We start from the raw sequence: 17,856 nt of genomic DNA, 5'->3' as shown, positions 1-17,856 counted from the left end.
TGTGTCTGTGGTGAAGTCTCGATGCTACGAAAAGATAAACGATGTCCTACAAGTGTTGTTGACTATATTTCCTTGCCGGTTAGCAATCCCACACGGGACATGATTGTCAAGTGATGAAGTCCATATGAAAACAAAACCAGCTCAAAGCAGATCATTACAAAACACCAGTTATTTATTTGACATTTGAAAATACATCTTACCCGACGTCTCTTAAAATACTTCTTCATTAAGTTAATATGAATGGAACTCTTTAAAACGGTTCAGTTTTAGTTACGTCACATCAAGAAGGGATGGTTCTGAGATGCAGTACCCTGTTAACGAGTCCTGTGGAAAGTTTTTCTTTTTTCCAAACAAACACAAACGCAGCACCACGATGGGTTGAGCAGTCAGAGACACTCACATGATTCTAAAGTCTGACAAACAACAAAAAAAAAAGTTATGTGTTGTGCTTGAGTGAGAGAAAGAGAGACATACTTTGGGTTAACACTACACTACTACTTCTTCTGTATATCATCAAACTGTAACTGGCCATTTCCCATTAATGAGGTTGAACTGCAAAGACTCAAAGCATTACTTAAGCCCTGAGGATAAAAAGGAGACAATATTATTATCACACTATTGTACGTGAATGAGAGAAGTTTGAAAAGACAGCTTGTATATTAATGACAACACGAGATGAATTACTGGAGGCATATGTACTGTAAACGGTAACACTGAGGTATTGTTCTTTTCAATGAGCAAGCCCTCCTCATATTTGCAGAATAAATATAATTTACCCATCTTACATAGAGATTGAAAAAAAAAAAACCTGGACATGACAAAAAAATGAATTTTCTTTTCAATAAACCGACATAGGGGCCAGTATTTGTCTTCAAATCCACATGAATAGAATGTATCCTATAAAAATATCTTGCCAATAAATAAGTACACTTCCTGTATGTTGTGTGTTGCATAGTGTGCTTTAAGAAAAGAATCTGGCTATTCAGATCAAGGTGACTTAGCTTTGATGCAGCTTTGTGCAAGACTCAAATTCACACACGGCTGATGTCCAACACTTTGTCCGTGTGTTGAATCCACCCTGACATTCCAGACAGCTGTGCATGTCCAGTTGAGGGTGAAGCTCAGTAGACCCAGTTGACTGGAACCCACTGTGGCTCTACAAATAATCGCTCCACCTCCTCCTGCAGTGTGTCAAAGGCCTTGTCTAGATTGTCATTGACAATAGTGAGGTCAAAGTAGTGGCTGTACGCACGGCGGATCCTGGCACTCTCATCCACTGTCTTCTTTAAATCGTTCTCCTGTTACAGATGGATTCAGCTCATTAGAAAAAAAAAACATGCAACAACCTTTCATGAGTAATGACCACTGAAAGTTCCATCATCATTAACAGGAGTTCTCAAAACTTACTGTGAGTAGTTTCGTACTAAGTCCAGCATCAATCACAGCTTTGTGCATAGCTCTTAGTGTGTCCAGCTCAGGAGCAGCAATGAACACCACAAATGGCATAAACTCAGCAGTCTTCAACAATTTCAGGGCCTGAGCAGAGAAAGTAACATCATAGACAAAGCTTGCAGTAAAAACAAAGTATTCATACTGAGAGCATGTGCATTTGACTAACCTGAGGATTGACGTCCAGGATGCAGGTCCGGCCTGATTCCACTACTTCATGGATGGAGTCGATCTTGGTGCCATAAAGGTTGCCGTCGTACTCACCGTGCTCCAGGTAGCGGCTCTCCTTGATGTCATTCTCCATCACTTCCCGCTTCACAAAGCAGTAGTTCTGTCCGTCTCTCTCCTCTTCCCTTGGAGGTCGTGACGTGACTGGAAACATAAGGAAAGGTGGGTCACGTAACCAAGTCAGGAAATCTACTTGATGGAACAATGTAACGACCTAAGCTACCTCACACACTCACAGGGTACAGTGGTTCCGTATCGCAAAGGGATCAAGACAATGAGTCTGTTCTTCAGGCTTCGCCTCCCAACTCCCTGAGCTCCAATCAGAATCAGCGTTTTCCTCTGAAAAGGCGGCATCTTAGCTACCTCCTCATAGATCTGCAGCTCATAACGGTCAAATTCTGTTCAGGACAACACATGCAGGATGAGTGCCATAAAGTCAGCAATAGACTTAGAACTTCACAGTAAATCTCTTGTATAAAAACACATTTGTATCAAGATTAATAAAGACCTGCATTCTTGGAAGTGAGGTACATCATTTTTTTCTTCTTTTTCTTCGCAGTTCGAGTTCCACAGAGCATCCCTGAGATAAAAAAAAGTTGAATAAAATTACCACAAGGTGGTGCTGAAAGGCAGTTTCATGACTTAACAAGAGCAATGTGAAAATGACATACTGGGTACATCCCAGGTCTCTTAATACATCCCTCACATTCCTTCACTTGGTTCTTAGTCCCTCCCACCAGAGATGCATGTAGAGAAGAATAAGTAGAAGGAATGAGGAAATACATTTTAAGAGACAAAAGGTGTAATTTTCTCAGTAGCGTCACATGAAGCGACACCCGTGTGTGATTCTACTACTGATCACCACTCAGCAGCACCAATGAGCACAGTATTTCTTATTAAAATGCACAGAGTAACCGTGATTAATCTCTGTATGAAACCTGATGAACACCTGTACATGAGGAACACCCTGCAATCTGTTTCTTCTGTGAATTGTTGGTTTTGCTGGATCTCAGTGCAGCTCTCAATACCATGGAACACAGTATATTTGTTTAGAGACTCAGCAAGTGGGTGGGTATTTTTGGTTCAGCTTTAGACTGGTCCCCTCTTACTCGTTAAGACTGTTACATACTTCCTGACATTCATCCCTGGCTTGTGGTGTTCCCCAAGGTTCTTTCCTGGGCCCAATATTTTTTTGCCTTGCACATGCTTCCACTCAGGCACATAATAAATAAACAGCTTGAAATATATTTACTGCAACTGTCATGCAGATGACATTCAATTACGGAAAGTATTCAGACCCCTTTACATTTTTCACTCTTTGTTTCATTGCAGCCATTTGCTAAAATCAAAAAAGTTCATTTTATTTCTCATTAATGTACACTCAGCACCCCATCTTGACAGAAAAAAAACAGAAATGTAGAAATTTTTGCAAATTTATTAAAAAAGAAAAACTGAAATATCACATGGTCATAAGTATTCAGACCCTTTGCTCAGTATTGAGTAGAAGCACCCTTTTGAGCTAGTACAGCCATGAGTCTTCTTGGGAATGATGCAACAAGTTTTTCACACCTGGATTTGGGGATCCTCTGCCATTCTTCCTTGCAGATCCTCTCCAGTTCTGTCAGGTTGGATGATGAACGTTGGTGGACAGCCATTTTCAGGTCTCTCCAGAGATGCTCAATTGGGTTTAGGTCAGGGCTCTGGCTGGGCCAGTCAAGAATGGTCACAGAGTTGTTCCGAAGCCACTCCTTTGTTATTTTAGCTGTGTGCTTAGGGTCATTGTCTTGTTGGAAGGTGAACCTTCGGCCCAGTCTGGTCCTGAGCACTCTGGAAGAGGTTTTCTTCCAGGATATCTCTGTACTTGGCCGCATTCATCTTTCCTTCAATTGCAACCAGTCGTCCTGTCCCTGCAGCTGAGAAACACCCCCATAGCATGATGCTGCCACCACCATGTTTCACTGTTGGGATTGTATTGGGCAGGTGATGAGCAGTGCCTGGTTTTCTCCACACATACCGCTTAGAATTCAAGCCAAAAAGTTCAATCTTGGTCTCATCAGACCAGAGAATCTTCTTTCTCATAGTCTGGGAATCCTTCATGTGTTTTTTGGCAAACTCTATGCAGGCTTTCATATGTCTTGCACTGAGGAGAGGCTTCCGTCGGGTCACTCTGCCATAAAGCCCCGACTGGTGGAGGGCTGCAGTGATAGTTGACTTTGTGGAACTTTCTCCCATCTCCCTACTGCATCTCTGGAGCTCAGCCACAGTGATCTTTGGGTTCTTTTTTACCTCTCTCACTAAGGCTCTTCTCCCACGATTGCTCAGTTTGGCTGGATGGCCAGGTCTAGGAAGAGTTCTAGTCGTCCCAAACTTCTTCCATTTAAGGATTATGAAGGCCACTGTGCTCTTAGGAACCTTGAGTGCTGCAGAAATTCTTTTGTAACCTTGGCCAGATCTGTGCCTTGCCACAATTCTGTCTCTGAGCTCCTTGGGCAGTTCCTTCGACCTCATGATTCTCATTTGCTCTGACATGCACTGTGAGCTGTAAGGTCTTATATAGACAGGTGTGTGCCTTTCCTAATCAAGTCCAATCAGTTTAATTAAACACAGCTGGACTCCAATGAAGGAGCAGAACCATCTCAAGGAGGATCAGAAGAAATGGACAGCATGTGAGTTAAATATGAGTGTCACAGCAAAAGGTCTGAATACTTATGACCATGTGATATTTCAGTTTTTCTTTTTTAATAAATTTGCAAAAATTTCTACATTTCTGTCATTTCTGTCAAGATGGGGTGCTGAGTGTACATTAATGAGAAATAAAATGAACTTTTTTGATTTTAGCAAATGGCTGCAATGAAACAAAGAGTGAAAAATGTAAAGGGGTCTGAATACTTTCCGTACCCACTGTATATCTTCTACATCTCAAAATGTCTCCAAACGGTCAACTCTACTGAGCTGTGTTGGCACTATTGACGATTGGATGGCAGATAACTGTTTAAAACTTAACACTAATAAAACAGAGGATATTACATTAGAACCTTATGCCATTGTGCCCATTATAATGGAAACAACTTTGTTCCTTTTCTCTGTCTGTTAAACCTGTTCTGCGCAATCTGTTTCAGTTGGCAAGTGTCTATGTCTTCTGTCATCATCATGTCAACTGTGTGGTTAGCTCTTGTTTTTACTATATAATATAATTCTTTCTTTATAGCAGCTTACCATTAATTTTGGAATACAATTCAAGATTCTTGTTCTTTCTTTTAAAGCCCTGCATGGTCAGGCACCAGCCTACCTCAAATAACTATGGCCATATACTCCCAGCAGATCTCTGAGGTCCACAGAGAGCTGGTTGTTGGTTGGTTGTTCCACACTCCACACTTAAGACCCAGGGAGGGGGTGCTTTTGAGGCCTTAGCTCGAACACCTTAGAATGATCTTTGGAACACACCTTAACATGTGGGAGTCCGGAACTACTTCCAGCTTGACCGAGGAGCGAGGAGACACCATTTAAGAGACTTGAGATGCAGCTAGTATGTTTGTACTTACCTGTATCAGAAGTATCCAAGTCTCTTCTAACAAAAGCTTTCCTCTTCTCCTCCAAGAACTGGCTGGGAATGAGACCTGTGGCTCCACCAACAACTTTGCATGCCTATGCATAAATCAAAGTAAATGAGAACTAATGAGAGAAAATAAGTTTAAATATTAAACTTGAGCACATTGCACATATTGACACTTCAGGACAGCCTGTCCTGAAATGGGGGGATGCTGGGTATATCAGTAATGTTTACAATATATCCAAGCTGGTGGATGAAGCATACGACTCTGACACTATAACAATTTTGCCTTTAGAGACATTACAAATGTTATCTGTAATTTGACCTTCTTACAGTATTAACAAGAGTGTAGACAGGAACATATCTGGGATCAGCAGGGAGTATGCTATAGCTTCATTACATTGTTAATGGTTTGTTTTAATGATTTTTAAATGTTTCTTTTTCTCTTTGTCATGATACTATTGATGTCTTTTGTGAAGCACTTTGAATTGAATTATTGCTGAAATGTGCTACATATACTTGCGTGCATTAAGATCGAAACAGTTTTGCACCATGATAGAAACATCACCTGCCCTACGAACTCGCTTGCTGTGATTCCTCCTGATTATTACCTTCTGCTTCCACACATGGGCTCTCCCTGACTTTTTTTCAGATATTTTACTAAGGAGCTGGCCGGGGGGAAAAAAATGAATAGTCAGGTGATATATTCAGCCTTTGTATTCACAAATTCAGATCACCCCAAACATGTAGGGACATTTTCAGGAGTTTTGTGTGACAAGGCTAATAGAAGGCAAATACAGCACCTAGGTTTGTCAGAAACATCCTCCTCCACATCTTTCCATCCCTCAGAATGAAGTAGCTTTTGAATAAAACTTTACTAAACTTTTTTTTTTTTTGCTCAACACAAAACTTGCCTCCTCACCTGCCACCAGTTGGGGTCCTCCTTGTTGACCACATGAAGGATTTCTCCCTTGGAAAAGGCCAGGCCTGCGTCTTTACAGGGGATCAAGTTGTCTGTGGCTGGATTATAGTTAAAGTGTGGCTTCAGATAAATCTACAACAAAGGACGTAAACAAGATTTTGGTTATTACACAGGAAAGACTTAAAACCTTAAACCCTTTATAAAAATATGTAGTAACACCTTTCACCAGTGACATGACTTTACAACACACTAATACAGTAATGTGTCTGGGAGCTTTTTCAATATTGAAATAATATTATTGGCATAACAGCATGTCCATTTCCTTTCCTTTATACTCAACACGTGTTATATTCGATTAGGCAAAATATTATGAGCTTCCAAGTTCCCTTATACCCTCTGCATTGTGCTTAATCATTTTTAACCACGTCTTTCAGGATCAGGTTTTTATTTGAAAAGGAAGTGTAGGAACATCAACCTCACCTTAAAAAATAGCAGTCATTTTTAACCACATGATCACACAATGTTATATTGTGTGCATGGGAATCAGAGGATTTCTTTTAACTGACTTGAACGCTTAGAGCTTGATTCATTTAAAAAGTTACAACATGTAACCCAAAATGCACCTAACCAAACAGTAGAATGAGATCACTGGATCCACCCCAGCACAAAGGTCAGTGTCTGACATAACCCTACAAACTGTGCTCCTCTGTGTCAGCTGCTGTGTGTGCCTGTTACTGTAAGACGGAGGGGGTGTGAGTGTGTGTGGGGGGCTACAGTGAATAGATTGGTGTCCCAGATAGTGTGTGAAGGGTTGTGTGTGAAGGGTTATTTATAGAGCTTCCTTGGGCTCAATTTTCAGAAGGCTGGCATTCTGAGATCACACAGGTCAGGCAGCTCTCAACCAATCCCTGAACTCCAAACAGCATTATGCAAAGTTGAAATTACACATTAACACATCCTGTTTTTCCTCATTCAAGATTTCACCCAAGTTCAGAACTCACGAGAATGTCACAGTAGTCAATATTGTAAATGTTTTCTGAAGTGAAAGGATTCGTTAACAGAATAGTTTGACAGTAACCTCCATTTCCTTACCCGTGGAGGTGCCGGTGTGTCCCTATAGCTTGGCAGGACCTTGAGTGTGACGCTCCCGCTGCAGTCCCTCAGCAGTTCCTGGAGTTCATTGGGGTTGCTACCGACCTCCCGACCATTCACCTCGCGGATTATGTCCCCTGTGTGCAGCATGCCCTGCCTGTCAATTGAGCTGCCGTGCAGGATCCGTGCAATCACCATCTCTCCCTGCTCCACACGGAACGTCACCCCCTGAAACAGAGTAAGAGTCGTTCATGATTCTGCACTTCATAAATCAGACAGGAGCTCTATATCATGTGGTTGTGGTGCCAAACCAACTCATGTCGAGTCACTATGTAATACAGAGTCCCCCTGTTCCAACAGACAGTCAATGAAAGAAGACATGTGTAAAACAACAGTTACAGCCTAACTGGAGCGTTATGTTTCTTCTGCAGGGTCTGTGGTTAATATACATGTACATGCATGGCTAACTCACCAGAGGTTCCCCAGCTTTCTTCTGGATGCCAATCATCCTGACAGCATCAGCTGGCATGAGAGAACTCTTCAACATGGCATCACTGTTGACCGCAGCATGGGGCATTTCAAAGCACTTTGCTGCCACTTTGTCATGAGCCTCTATCAAAGACTGAGGTAAAAAAAAAAAAAAAAAAAAAAAAAAGGGGGGGGGAGAGAGACGGTTAAATACAGAAATAAATAAAACAAAACATGGTTCATAATAGCTGTTCTTCAACATAAAAACCTTTGTCAGACAACAATCTATTCATCATACTTAAATCTAACAGTAAGAGTGAAGACATAAATCACTTCAGCAGTCCTTTATAAGAAGACACTTTTATGACAGCATTGACAGATGAGTAACTGATATATAAAGAAGATACATTACCCTTGCAGCCACATAAAAAGATTTCGCATTGGTCAGAGACTACAAACTGCTTCAGCAATTGTGGATAAATTTACTGAAACACAAGTTGACAAAGTACTCTCCCCCTAACTTTACCCACATAACTCAGTCTGCTATTGGCCAAAGAAAATACACCCCTCCCCTCTAGCAAGGGGAAGCTGAAGCTTGCAAGTGGTGGGGAACATTCAGGGTGACAAGCAGAGCTGCCTGACCTCCTGAGCTTCACAGAATATCAGGCATGGTTGTAATAAAAAGTTCCTTTACATCTGCTCTCAGTTGAGTAAAATAGAGCCGGACAATATATTCTAAAAAAGTCTTGTCTTTTTTACCTGATTAAACCCAGCAAAATATTGCTACACAAATAGAATGGTCTAAGACACCTTAAAGTGAGGCTCCTGGAGGATTTTGGCAAGCTCTGCAGAGGCAGCATCCTTTTGCGGCAGGTCATTGAGGGAATCCAGGATCTCTGTGACTAGCTGAACGTTGTCATCCCGCACAGCCTGCAACTTCACTTCTTCAAGACGCTCATGGGCCTAGACAAACAAATACACATTTAAAATACTTAATTTTATCCAGCTGAAGAGTTAACTCGTTATCATCTTTATGGGTGAGAAAAGTTGTGCGTTTTGGTCAAATGTTAAGATTTTGATGATTTTGATGTGTTTACTGTTTACTACAGAAGGCTGGAGTATTAAGAGAGTCTGTGTTACCTTGGCGAGGGAGCGGACGATAGGGCTCTCCATGATGCCTCTGAGGAAGATGAGGTCAATATCTTTTGCTCCTGTGCCTGGTGGCAAGTCCTTCAGGTTGTCAAGTACTTGCTGCATGGCTGAGAAGTAAGAAATAATCCTGTCAAGGATTGTGCTTAAAAGACTTCCAATCAATCTATTTTTATTTCGCCCAACATAACAAACAACTGCTTTGTGATTGTAGGGAATAATTGTTTGTCATAAATTAAACTCAATACCAGCTACAGTTAAAATATTAACTCATCTGGGCCAAAGAAAGATTAAGGAAAAAACAACAAAATAACTTGATTATAACAATCCTTTGCCCGGCATAAACAATAAGGAGACAACCAATCAATGGGCCAATTCAGAGACAACACCCCTTATTTCCATTTCAGCAGCAACAAGTACACAGAGGCACAAGGGAATTGTTCGACCAACAGATCTGCATTGTGCCCTAAGGACGCCAAGCAAACAGCAAGAAGCTATAGCAAAACACCCTGACGCACAGAGCTAGCAGTTTGATAAACCAGCCAGCTCGAAACTATAGAATTAAAACTACATGATCTTTATCTGTACGTTTCAGTGATTATTTTTCGAGTCAAATGGATTCATCATGCTTTTAATTGATTTTGTTCAGAAGAATAGAGGCTATTTGTCTATTTTCCCCAGAAAAAGCAGACAACACTGAGAACTGACAGGACACTGAAAGAGAGGCGGCAGAAAACATACCCACACAAATAACTGTGGGTAATGGGAACTGGACCATTCAAATGGTAATGAAACGGCAAATGTCAACATTTTTAGACAACACTACAACATCTTCTGTGACAAAGATTAGTTAGCACTGAATCTCTAATAGCTTACCTGTGCCAGACTTTGCGTTGGCCACAGTCATGTTTAACATTCCTCAGCTCAGGACGGTGAAACTCTCTTAACACGGTCAAAAGCCACCCAACTGCCTGCTTACAGAAACCAGAGCAACTGGAGGGCTGGAGAAGTTAGGAAACCAACTCAAGTCAGTATACTACTTGCTAAGATCACCAAACTGTGCAAGCCAAGTTTGGAAAATTAATCAAGCTAATACTTAGTAGCAACAAATGCAGTATAAATGCATGGGACAAAGATTATCACAGAAAACATTTGTTTGTCTTCAGGTTTTATGCATGCTAGCACAGAGGGCTCTTGTGAAATGAGGGGATGACAAAGAGAGCCATTGAGTGACAAATGATGAGTCTCCCATCTTTCTGGCTAAAGGTTGTGCCAGCCACACACAAGGGGAGGCCCTTGGGGACTCTGCACAAACATGATCTCCAAACAGAGTGAGGCAAAAACAGCATGTGGTGTGTAGGTAAACAAATATGAAGTTGTTGTTTTTTTGGAGTCTAGGCAGCCCTGATCACATGTTTACTTTGAACTGTATAAAAAACGATAAATACAGCAGTGTACTACATCCACACATTGTCAACAAAATTAATTTAACCAACCAAAAAGTAACGAGAAAGGTAACACAAAAAAACACTCACCTACAAACTGTGTTTAAATCATCAGGTCAGCACTCCAATAGGGAGACCCACGTTTTCTACAGAAAAACTCATCTGGTACGTCTGGACTAAAGAGAACACATAAAAGGGAAAAAACATTGTATCCTTCCCAACAGTCCCAGGTATTGGTAGAAGCTGTTCTCTATTGTATCGAGGTTGTCCCTTCACCAAACATATTTCCAATATGAGAATTGATTCCATTCAGGACATCTGACGTGGACAAAATCTTTAAGACACACCACTCACGTGGCTGCATGCGAGAGTATAAAAGGCCCATGTACGCATGCTCCGGTGGTTCACCGATTTCCACTTAGGAAACGTGCGACGCGAGAGCAGAATCATAGAGGACAACGTTACGGAAAGATACAGCAGATAGTATCCGCTTACCTTGGGCAGGAAGGAGAGCTGGCGACCGTGCCCCTCTCAGGATAGCTGTTCTTTCTTGTCTTCACTGTACAAGGAGTGGAGGACCTCAGCATCTTAGCTGGGGTTGTTTTCCTCTCTTGGCTGCGGTAAACCGGCATGGGGTGCCTACAACTGTATAGCGTGATCCGCTCCGCTAGTGCAGTCCGCTAACGCAGTTGGGCACAGGGGTTTGTGGAAGTTGGTGGAAGCTTTCTCCGTCTCCCGGTATCTTCTATAGAGCCGAGGTGTGAGTACAGCATGCTCTTGGAAGTAGTGACTAGTAGTCTAATGGTCTATCACCAGCAGGTGTTCACGAACCCATAACTAAATGGGGCTGGATCGCTATCCACGAGGGCTATTGATTGGCTATTGGATCAATTGGACCTTGTTGGCCTTACTTGGCACGAGAGGCTTGAGGCTGGGGCCTGTTCTCACTGCCCGCAGACAGCTCCGCCCATGTCTCAATGGTCACTATGGTAATGTCAGGACTGCCAGTACAGTTCTGCAAATATCAGCTGAGACGTACAGTACATGCACTGGGCCTTCTACACTCAGAAGTGGTTATCAGGTCATCAAGGAGCCCTTTCCCTTAGGGCTGGAGACTTCACCCTTAGAAGGCTGAAGGTAACTGGTGTAGCTTGGGCTAGACATAGATCTGATCTCGTCCAGTGAGTCTGCCATGGTCAGCAGCTTCTTCGATTTTGGCGGCCCCTCCCAAAGAATGGGGAATTCAGTTTCCCATCCCTTGGTTCTCAGCAATCCCCACTGATGAACGGATTGCCATGGGAACTCTGGCTTTGAGTCCTTCTGCCCAGACAAGCAGGATTGTCTTCCATTCTGGTCAGTGCATTCCTCATAGCGATAACATCAGCCAGGAGAGTGGGTGAGCTTCAGGCTCTGTCCTCACGCTCAAGCTGCTGTTGTTTCATGCCTTTCTGCCAAAGACTTTCAGACTTCACCTGGAAAAGAAGAAGACTGGTTCCATGGTGAAGTGGTTAGCACTCTGGACTTTGAATCTGAGTTCAAGTCCCGTTGGGACCTAGTGATAAGGTACAGCGCAGTGTGGCATTTCACTGTAAACAACCTTGTTTCGGTGATGTTTGCCATGTAGCTTCCTTAAGAAAGCCAGGCAGTGGAGCTCAGACCTCTCCGTCAGGATGACGGGGAGGGAGGGTCGAGATGACTTGGGCTGTGCCTAGTCAGAGCCCTTAGTTTTTACCTGCAGCGAAAACTGGCACATAGGAAACCAGATCAGCTGTTTCTCCGTTTTAAACCCCAGTGCCTGGGCGAGCCGGTGTCCAAGTCATGACTGGCCCCCTGGATGTGGAAACGATACAGCAGGCGATCGAGGGTGCTGAGGCACCGGGAACAGTTAGAGCGCACTCCACATAGGCCATTAGAAACCTCTTTGGCCTTCTGGCGGGGAGCTACTCTCACTACGGTCTTTGCGGCGGCAACGTGGTCACGCCTATCTCTGTTCGCCAGGTTCTCATTCACATATCAGAGCTGGGGACCAGTTGGTGTCTTGAGGGCAGTTCTGCTCTTGTCTACTCATCGGTCTCCTCATGGGGTGTCTTAAAGGGTCCCACACTGGAAATATGTACGGTGAAGGGACAACCTTCTCTCTGAGTGAAGAGGTTGTCCCTTCACAAAGACGGCACTCGGATACGGTGTCAATCAACAAATCACCGGAGCATGCGTACATGGGCCTTTTGTACTCTCGCATGCAGCCACGGGACTGGTGTGTCTTAAAGATTTTGTCCACATCAGATGTCCTGAATTTAATCAATTCCCATATAGGAAATATTTTTGGTGAAGGGACAACCTCTTCACTCAGAGAACCAAGGTTACAATGTAACCAAGCGTTCATGCATATAATTAAGCGTCTCTCTACCCCAATCTGCCTCTGGTTCCTTGACATCTCCTGTTCATCCAGTTTTACTGTAGTGCTGCAATTATTCAGAATACTGGCCAAGTAAATCCCATGACCGCACTCCATTTCAATAGACTCATCACTACCACTAAGTCAGATCAAGTCAGACCTTTGGCTCAGATAAGAGTGAGTCTGCAAAGCAATAATTGTGTTCAAATGACTTGACAGATCAAAGGTTCTGATTTAAATAAGACATCACTGGATTGCAACAAATGTTTGTTTTGTTGTCATCATAAATAGTTGTTATTGCTCAGTAGAGTTCCAAAATAGTGTTTTATCAAAAACAGATGGCTTACTATACAGAAAAATAGATGTTCACCAGAAAGGTATGTCTATAATGTATGGTTTAGCCTATAAAATAAGGCATGGACAAAAATAAAAATAAGGCAGGGGGAAAAAAGATACAGCATAGTATTGCAATATTTTGTGTACCGATATTATATCGCCTCATGGCCGCCACGTTTCAATATTTTTATTATATTAATAGCCATTAATATTCCCACGCCTAAAAGCCATCGAACTGCTCGCTTACAGAAACCAGAGCAACTGGAGAAGTTAGGAAACCCATTCAGTGAGCAATAAATCTGCAAAAATGCATTTCTCTTAGAAAATCAAAACAGACAAAATTAGAACTTTTCAAGGCCTGTGAATCTCAAACAGGGCTAATATTTTTTTTTTAACACCCAAATCAATTTCAGACTCAGATATCAGTCAGTCTGTAAATGACACCCTGTCAGATGTGATACCAGGTAACCTCTGGGGTGAGAGGAAACGAGGCCTATAGTGCCATTATGAAGAAACACCTCAGAAGTGTGCATTTCTCCATTTCTACGTGATATTCCCCCGATATTTGACTGTATACCGTTATTTTAAGACATGATCTAATGTTGAATGCTGTGTCACAGCTGAGCCAAGAGGACACAGACACACTGAGTCCTCCCTCACCAAACACACGAGGAGCAGCAGCAGGTAGCTAGGTGCTCATGGTGGCAGATAAGTTGCTAACTTTTACTTCTTAATCGAAGTTTGACAAACCACAATGAAACAAACAATATATTATTTCTGTCCAGTTGTTTAAACATTGTCTGTCACAGTACATGCGCACTGCCGGCGTGTGGCTAAACCTGATAACTAGCCTTTGGTATCTTATCAGCTCCGATAAACATTTCGGCGTCGATTCTACAACATTACGAGTTGCTTGAATGTGTAACCCCGCAGATATATGATGTCACGTCGCATTTCGCGTTAATTCCACTCGTGTTCATTCAACGCAAAGTTGGTGTTAGTCATTACTAGTTCGTAGTTCATTCCGCACGCAAGTTAGCAATGCTAATTATCGCTAGCAAATACTGGTGTGCGCTTTACGTTTATATTGTATTTGTCAGCCTACTGCCGACACAATAAAGAGTGAAGCTAACGTATCAACACGGCTAAGCCCTCCGTGTTGTTGCTCCTGTGTGTAGAGGAAGAAGAAGAACAACTGAGGTAATAAAAAAAGTAACTTAAAGTCAAGTAATTAGCAAGTAGCTAACTGTGTTTAATGTGGCTCAGATTAGCTAAACTGGTGGAGCAGAGGGTCCCACGGTGGAGCCGCTGCCAAAGTCACTTCAATACATGAATCATTATTTACCTTTTTTTGTTGTTGTTGTAAGTAGCACCCAGTCACGCTTACATTGTTTATCGCATTTCATAAATCCATTGTTGGCTGATGACTTGCGCAATAGTTCTTGAATGTACTTCTTAAAGCATTTGCACAGTGTGCCTGCTCCTGCTGCCCCTCTCCTCACCGTCCAGGCACACACTGCTATGCTAATGACATCCAACACCTTTCAACTCAATCTCACTCAAGTCCTGCACAGCACACTCTCATATTGCAATGTGGATTGTAGCCTAATGCATGATCGGGATCAGCACCACTGGTTTCATTTAGCATAGTTTCCCTCCTAATAAGCCTAATGACCTCTAAATACAAATGTGAAATACTGTTCACACTCACAGTGTTTGTGTCTATGAGGACTTCACACTGTAGTGGATATGTTGATAAACAAAGCACTATTAGAATGGTGCACCAGTAATATAATACATAACATATATATATATAATATAATAATCATGCTTCCAATGAATAGCTTAATTATTGTAAGTGATATAACATATTCAACTTTAAAACTCTTGGGAAACACTTACCCTATGAGGGAAAATAATACTGTTGATCTTGCTATTATAATTACCACTAGTGATAGTCCACACCCACATCTGGTTATAAATAAAATAATTTGCAACACCCATCAGCTGCTGAGGCTTCTCTGTACAAAACCAGTTTGCAAGCATGCACAGTAAAAAAAAAAAAAAAAAAGAGGTAGTAGGTTGGACCAAGTGTTACAAAAGTTTACCAAATTCTCAGTGTTGCGTGATTCTCTTTTGATGTATCCAGGTCACTTGATGGGATTAGACTGCTAATCTGTTGAGGCAAGCTGCAGGTAAACGTCGGTAGGCTTTGTGTAAAAAGTCAAATAAAATAAAAAAAACTATGGTGAACTCATAGAAAGGATCGAATTTACTTGCCACCATATGGAAGATAAACTGCAAACATGATCTTTTAGATGTTTATTTACCCCACTTGTGAAATGTATAAATGTTGCCTCTTCACCAGTAGAGGGCGCTGTTACTCCATTCGTGATAAACACTTTCAGCATGCTTCATTTACTGCGTTGATTATGCTAAGAAATAACAGATAATATTTGTAAAATCAAGCGAGTGAGACAGTGGGTAGGCTCTGTTAAATTTTATATAACAGACTGAAGTGTTTGCATTACAGACATGCAGTACAAATTCATTTTATTTTGTTTACAGTCATGGCAGCAGCTCCGATGAAGTCAACAGCTCCAGCAGCATCACCACAGGGGCAGTTCGTCATACCTACAACAGAAGGAAGTAACATTTCAAGTAAAAAGTGTTTTTTTTGACAAACATTAAAACCATGTTAAGTGTTTTACTACCCCCACTCACATAACAGAGGTAGGCAAACATTATAAACGCATTTTAATAACGTCAAATCAATGATCAATGCATACAACAACCTTTAAAAGGAACACTTCTGTGCTAACATAAAATGAAGATACTTCAATATATATTCAAGATACAATATTAGATTATTTTATGGCTGTTGTGGTGAAGTATTTTAAAAGATTGATGTCTTGTAGAATCTCCTGCATGTTTGGTTATGCAATATAATAAAATATTTCTGATTCTGATGCATCATTATATTGCATAAAAACTAAATATAAAACCAGATTTTAAAGAAAATGAAGTAAAACTTTAATTTTAAAATATTTCACCTGGCATAGGCTGATCCTGGGATACTCTCGGTGCTCTCTCTCATCAACACATCTGAAAACACAGTATCTGGGGTGTTTCTTTTCCCATACCTCGGCGTGAAAGAGTCACAACAGTTTGTCAGTGATTGTTCACATGAACTATCAACATTTTCTCAACCCAACATTAATGTATGTAAAAAAACAAAAAAAAACAAACCTCTGTCTTGTAATGAGGTTGATGTAGTGCCTTAGTGCAGAATAATATTTGGCGAGTTCCTCAGGTGGTGCACCTTCCCGGGGACCAGCAGGCTTGGCTGGATATGCATTTATCCCAGACTGAATACAAGCCAGCAGGCAGAGAGCCACAATACTCAGCAACATCACAGAGCTTGAGGAAAACCTGGATCATTGAGAGAATAAATCATCAAAAAGCATAATAAAAATATGTTATCAACATTTTGACAATGATAAAAAATCAGAAACAGAAGCGCCACACTGGACTGATATTCCATCATTAAAAGGTTTGAAAAAACAAGCTTACGTCATATCGTATCACAAAAAGCTGCCGCAGTCAGTTTACTCTCTGGTCAAGGCAACTCTGTTTAAATTCCCAACATTGGCTGTGTTTTATACAGCGTGTGTCGGATGGGGAGGGGGGCGTGGTTCATTCACTTTTAGGGCACTCTCGAGAAATATCCCTTGCCTCATTAGTCCAGTAGTCCCTGAACGTCTCAGTGGTGAATCAAACGGACATACTCAAATATAATATTGTGAAAAGACCCAAACATGTAAAGTGTGACAGCTTTAAATCAGTTACAATGTTATTTACTCAAATTGATTTTGGTCATGTCAGGGTTGTATATTTTTTAAATTAATTAAAACAAAATGCATTAATGTTTTATTGCAGAAAGTCAACATGCATGATTGAATTATTCCTCAGTTTTATTACCCTCCTTAAAGTATTTAGTTTATTTAATTACACATAAATCCACAGAGGTGCGCAATACAATTCATATACATTTGCAACAAAGCTGTTTTGACTTTAGTCACATTTGTACAGTTCCTGCATTTTTCATTAAATTCCAACAGCTGCATGATTGATAGCAGATTGTGAAAGCCTTATTAAATAAATGCGTGTTTTGATGATGCAGACTCACTTCTTTCCCGACACAATCTTGGCAACGCTAACATAGTTAAACTTAATGTGAAAACAGCAGACCCTCATCAGGCATTACAAGTTACACACCATCAGTTTTATTGAGAATTTGGCTGGTTGAGACACTAAAGAGAAACTTTTCTCTGCTTGCCACAGACAGTCAAAGTATGACACACACACTTTCACAGGCGCCTTTAATGCTGCTGTGTCATCTCATAATGACTTGAATATTAATGCCATCAAATGTTCGTTAAGGTAAAAAGTCATTAGCAAGAATTTAAAAAAAAAACTCAAATTGATTAATGGATGTTGGGAACGTTGCTTTCCCTTGAGCGTGTTATTTTTTTAAAAGCACAACACTTGCCCTGCTCTTGAAACACTTCTGACTGACATGTGGTTGTCTCAACCATTTGGGCCAAACTAGCAAGCCAAGCTGCAAATCACTCCAGACCATAAAACTGGGCAGCAAAATTGCTCTAACTATACATTTTCAATTCCCATTGATAGAGTGTGAAAAGCTTTCAGGCCCTAAATGGTAAGTTGACTTTAATGGCGTCTATTTTCTGTGAAGAGCACTCTATTCTGAAATGTGACAGTAGATTGATGCTGTTGTTTCCTGTGACAGTCTGACAAG

General features: G+C 41.3%; 2 protein-coding genes and 1 long non-coding RNA gene across 6 annotated transcripts; 1 reads left to right on the top strand and 2 right to left on the bottom strand.

Moving 5' to 3' along the window:
* Positions 1-154: 154 nt before the first annotated feature.
* Positions 155-14,561, bottom strand: LOC109986483 (protein PALS2). 4 transcript variants are annotated; one of them, XM_020637152.3, is made up of 14 exons: positions 14,380-14,561; positions 10,394-10,479; positions 9,735-9,859; positions 8,850-8,968; positions 8,520-8,672; positions 7,714-7,863; positions 7,242-7,469; positions 6,150-6,281; positions 5,220-5,322; positions 2,186-2,257; positions 1,914-2,075; positions 1,619-1,821; positions 1,408-1,536; positions 155-1,298 (listed from the first exon to the last, which is right to left on the bottom strand). In XM_020637152.3, the coding sequence occupies exons 3-14, from the start codon at positions 9,772-9,774 to the stop codon at positions 1,122-1,124; spliced, it is 1,668 nt and encodes a 555-aa protein (XP_020492808.1). In that variant the 5' UTR covers positions 9,775-9,859; positions 10,394-10,479; positions 14,380-14,561; the 3' UTR covers positions 155-1,121. The 4 variants fall into 4 exon arrangements, with proteins under 4 accessions (XP_020492808.1, XP_029133766.1, XP_020492809.1 ...); XM_029277933.2 differs by having other exon boundaries at positions 9,735-9,851; XM_020637153.3 differs by lacking the exon at positions 9,735-9,859.
* LOC136179888 (uncharacterized) lies at positions 13,742-16,282 on the top strand. The gene is made up of 2 exons (XR_010666813.1): positions 13,742-14,234; positions 15,603-16,282. It is a non-coding gene; the product is annotated as an uncharacterized lncRNA (long non-coding RNA).
* LOC109986473 (peptide YY-like) lies at positions 15,520-16,911 on the bottom strand. The gene is made up of 4 exons (XM_020637139.3): positions 16,608-16,911; positions 16,284-16,466; positions 16,088-16,177; positions 15,520-15,668 (listed from the first exon to the last, which is right to left on the bottom strand). Exons 1-4 carry the CDS (start codon positions 16,610-16,612, stop codon positions 15,644-15,646), a joined length of 303 nt encoding a protein of 100 aa, XP_020492795.1. The 5' UTR covers positions 16,613-16,911; the 3' UTR covers positions 15,520-15,643.
* Positions 16,912-17,856: the final 945 nt, after the last annotated feature.

Source organism: Labrus bergylta, chromosome 8 (assembly GCF_963930695.1).
Source record: "Labrus bergylta chromosome 8, fLabBer1.1, whole genome shotgun sequence".
Taxonomy (NCBI): domain Eukaryota; kingdom Metazoa; phylum Chordata; class Actinopteri; order Labriformes; family Labridae; genus Labrus; species Labrus bergylta.
This window is presented reverse-complemented; position numbering and strand designations above follow the sequence as displayed.

Coding starts and splice junctions, on each gene's coding strand:
- LOC109986483 (XM_020637151.3), bottom strand. CDS start 14,440: ATGAAATGCGATAAACAATGTAAGCGTGACTGGGTGCTACTTACAACA. Junction 8,969..14,379: donor TACAACAACAACAAAAAAAG/GTAAATAATGAT, acceptor CTTACTTCTCAG/CCATGCAGCAAGTACTTGAC. Junction 8,673..8,849: donor TCGTCCGCTCCCTCGCCAAG/GTAACACAGACT, acceptor TTGTTTGTCTAG/GCCCATGAGCGTCTTGAAGA.
- LOC109986473 (XM_020637139.3), bottom strand. Junction 16,178..16,283: donor AACCTCATTACAAGACAGAG/GTTTGTTTTTTT, acceptor TTTCACGCCGAG/GTATGGGAAAAGAAACACCC. Junction 15,669..16,087: donor CCAGGATCAGCCTATGCCAG/GTGAAATATTTT, acceptor CTTCTGTTGTAG/GTATGACGAACTGCCCCTGT.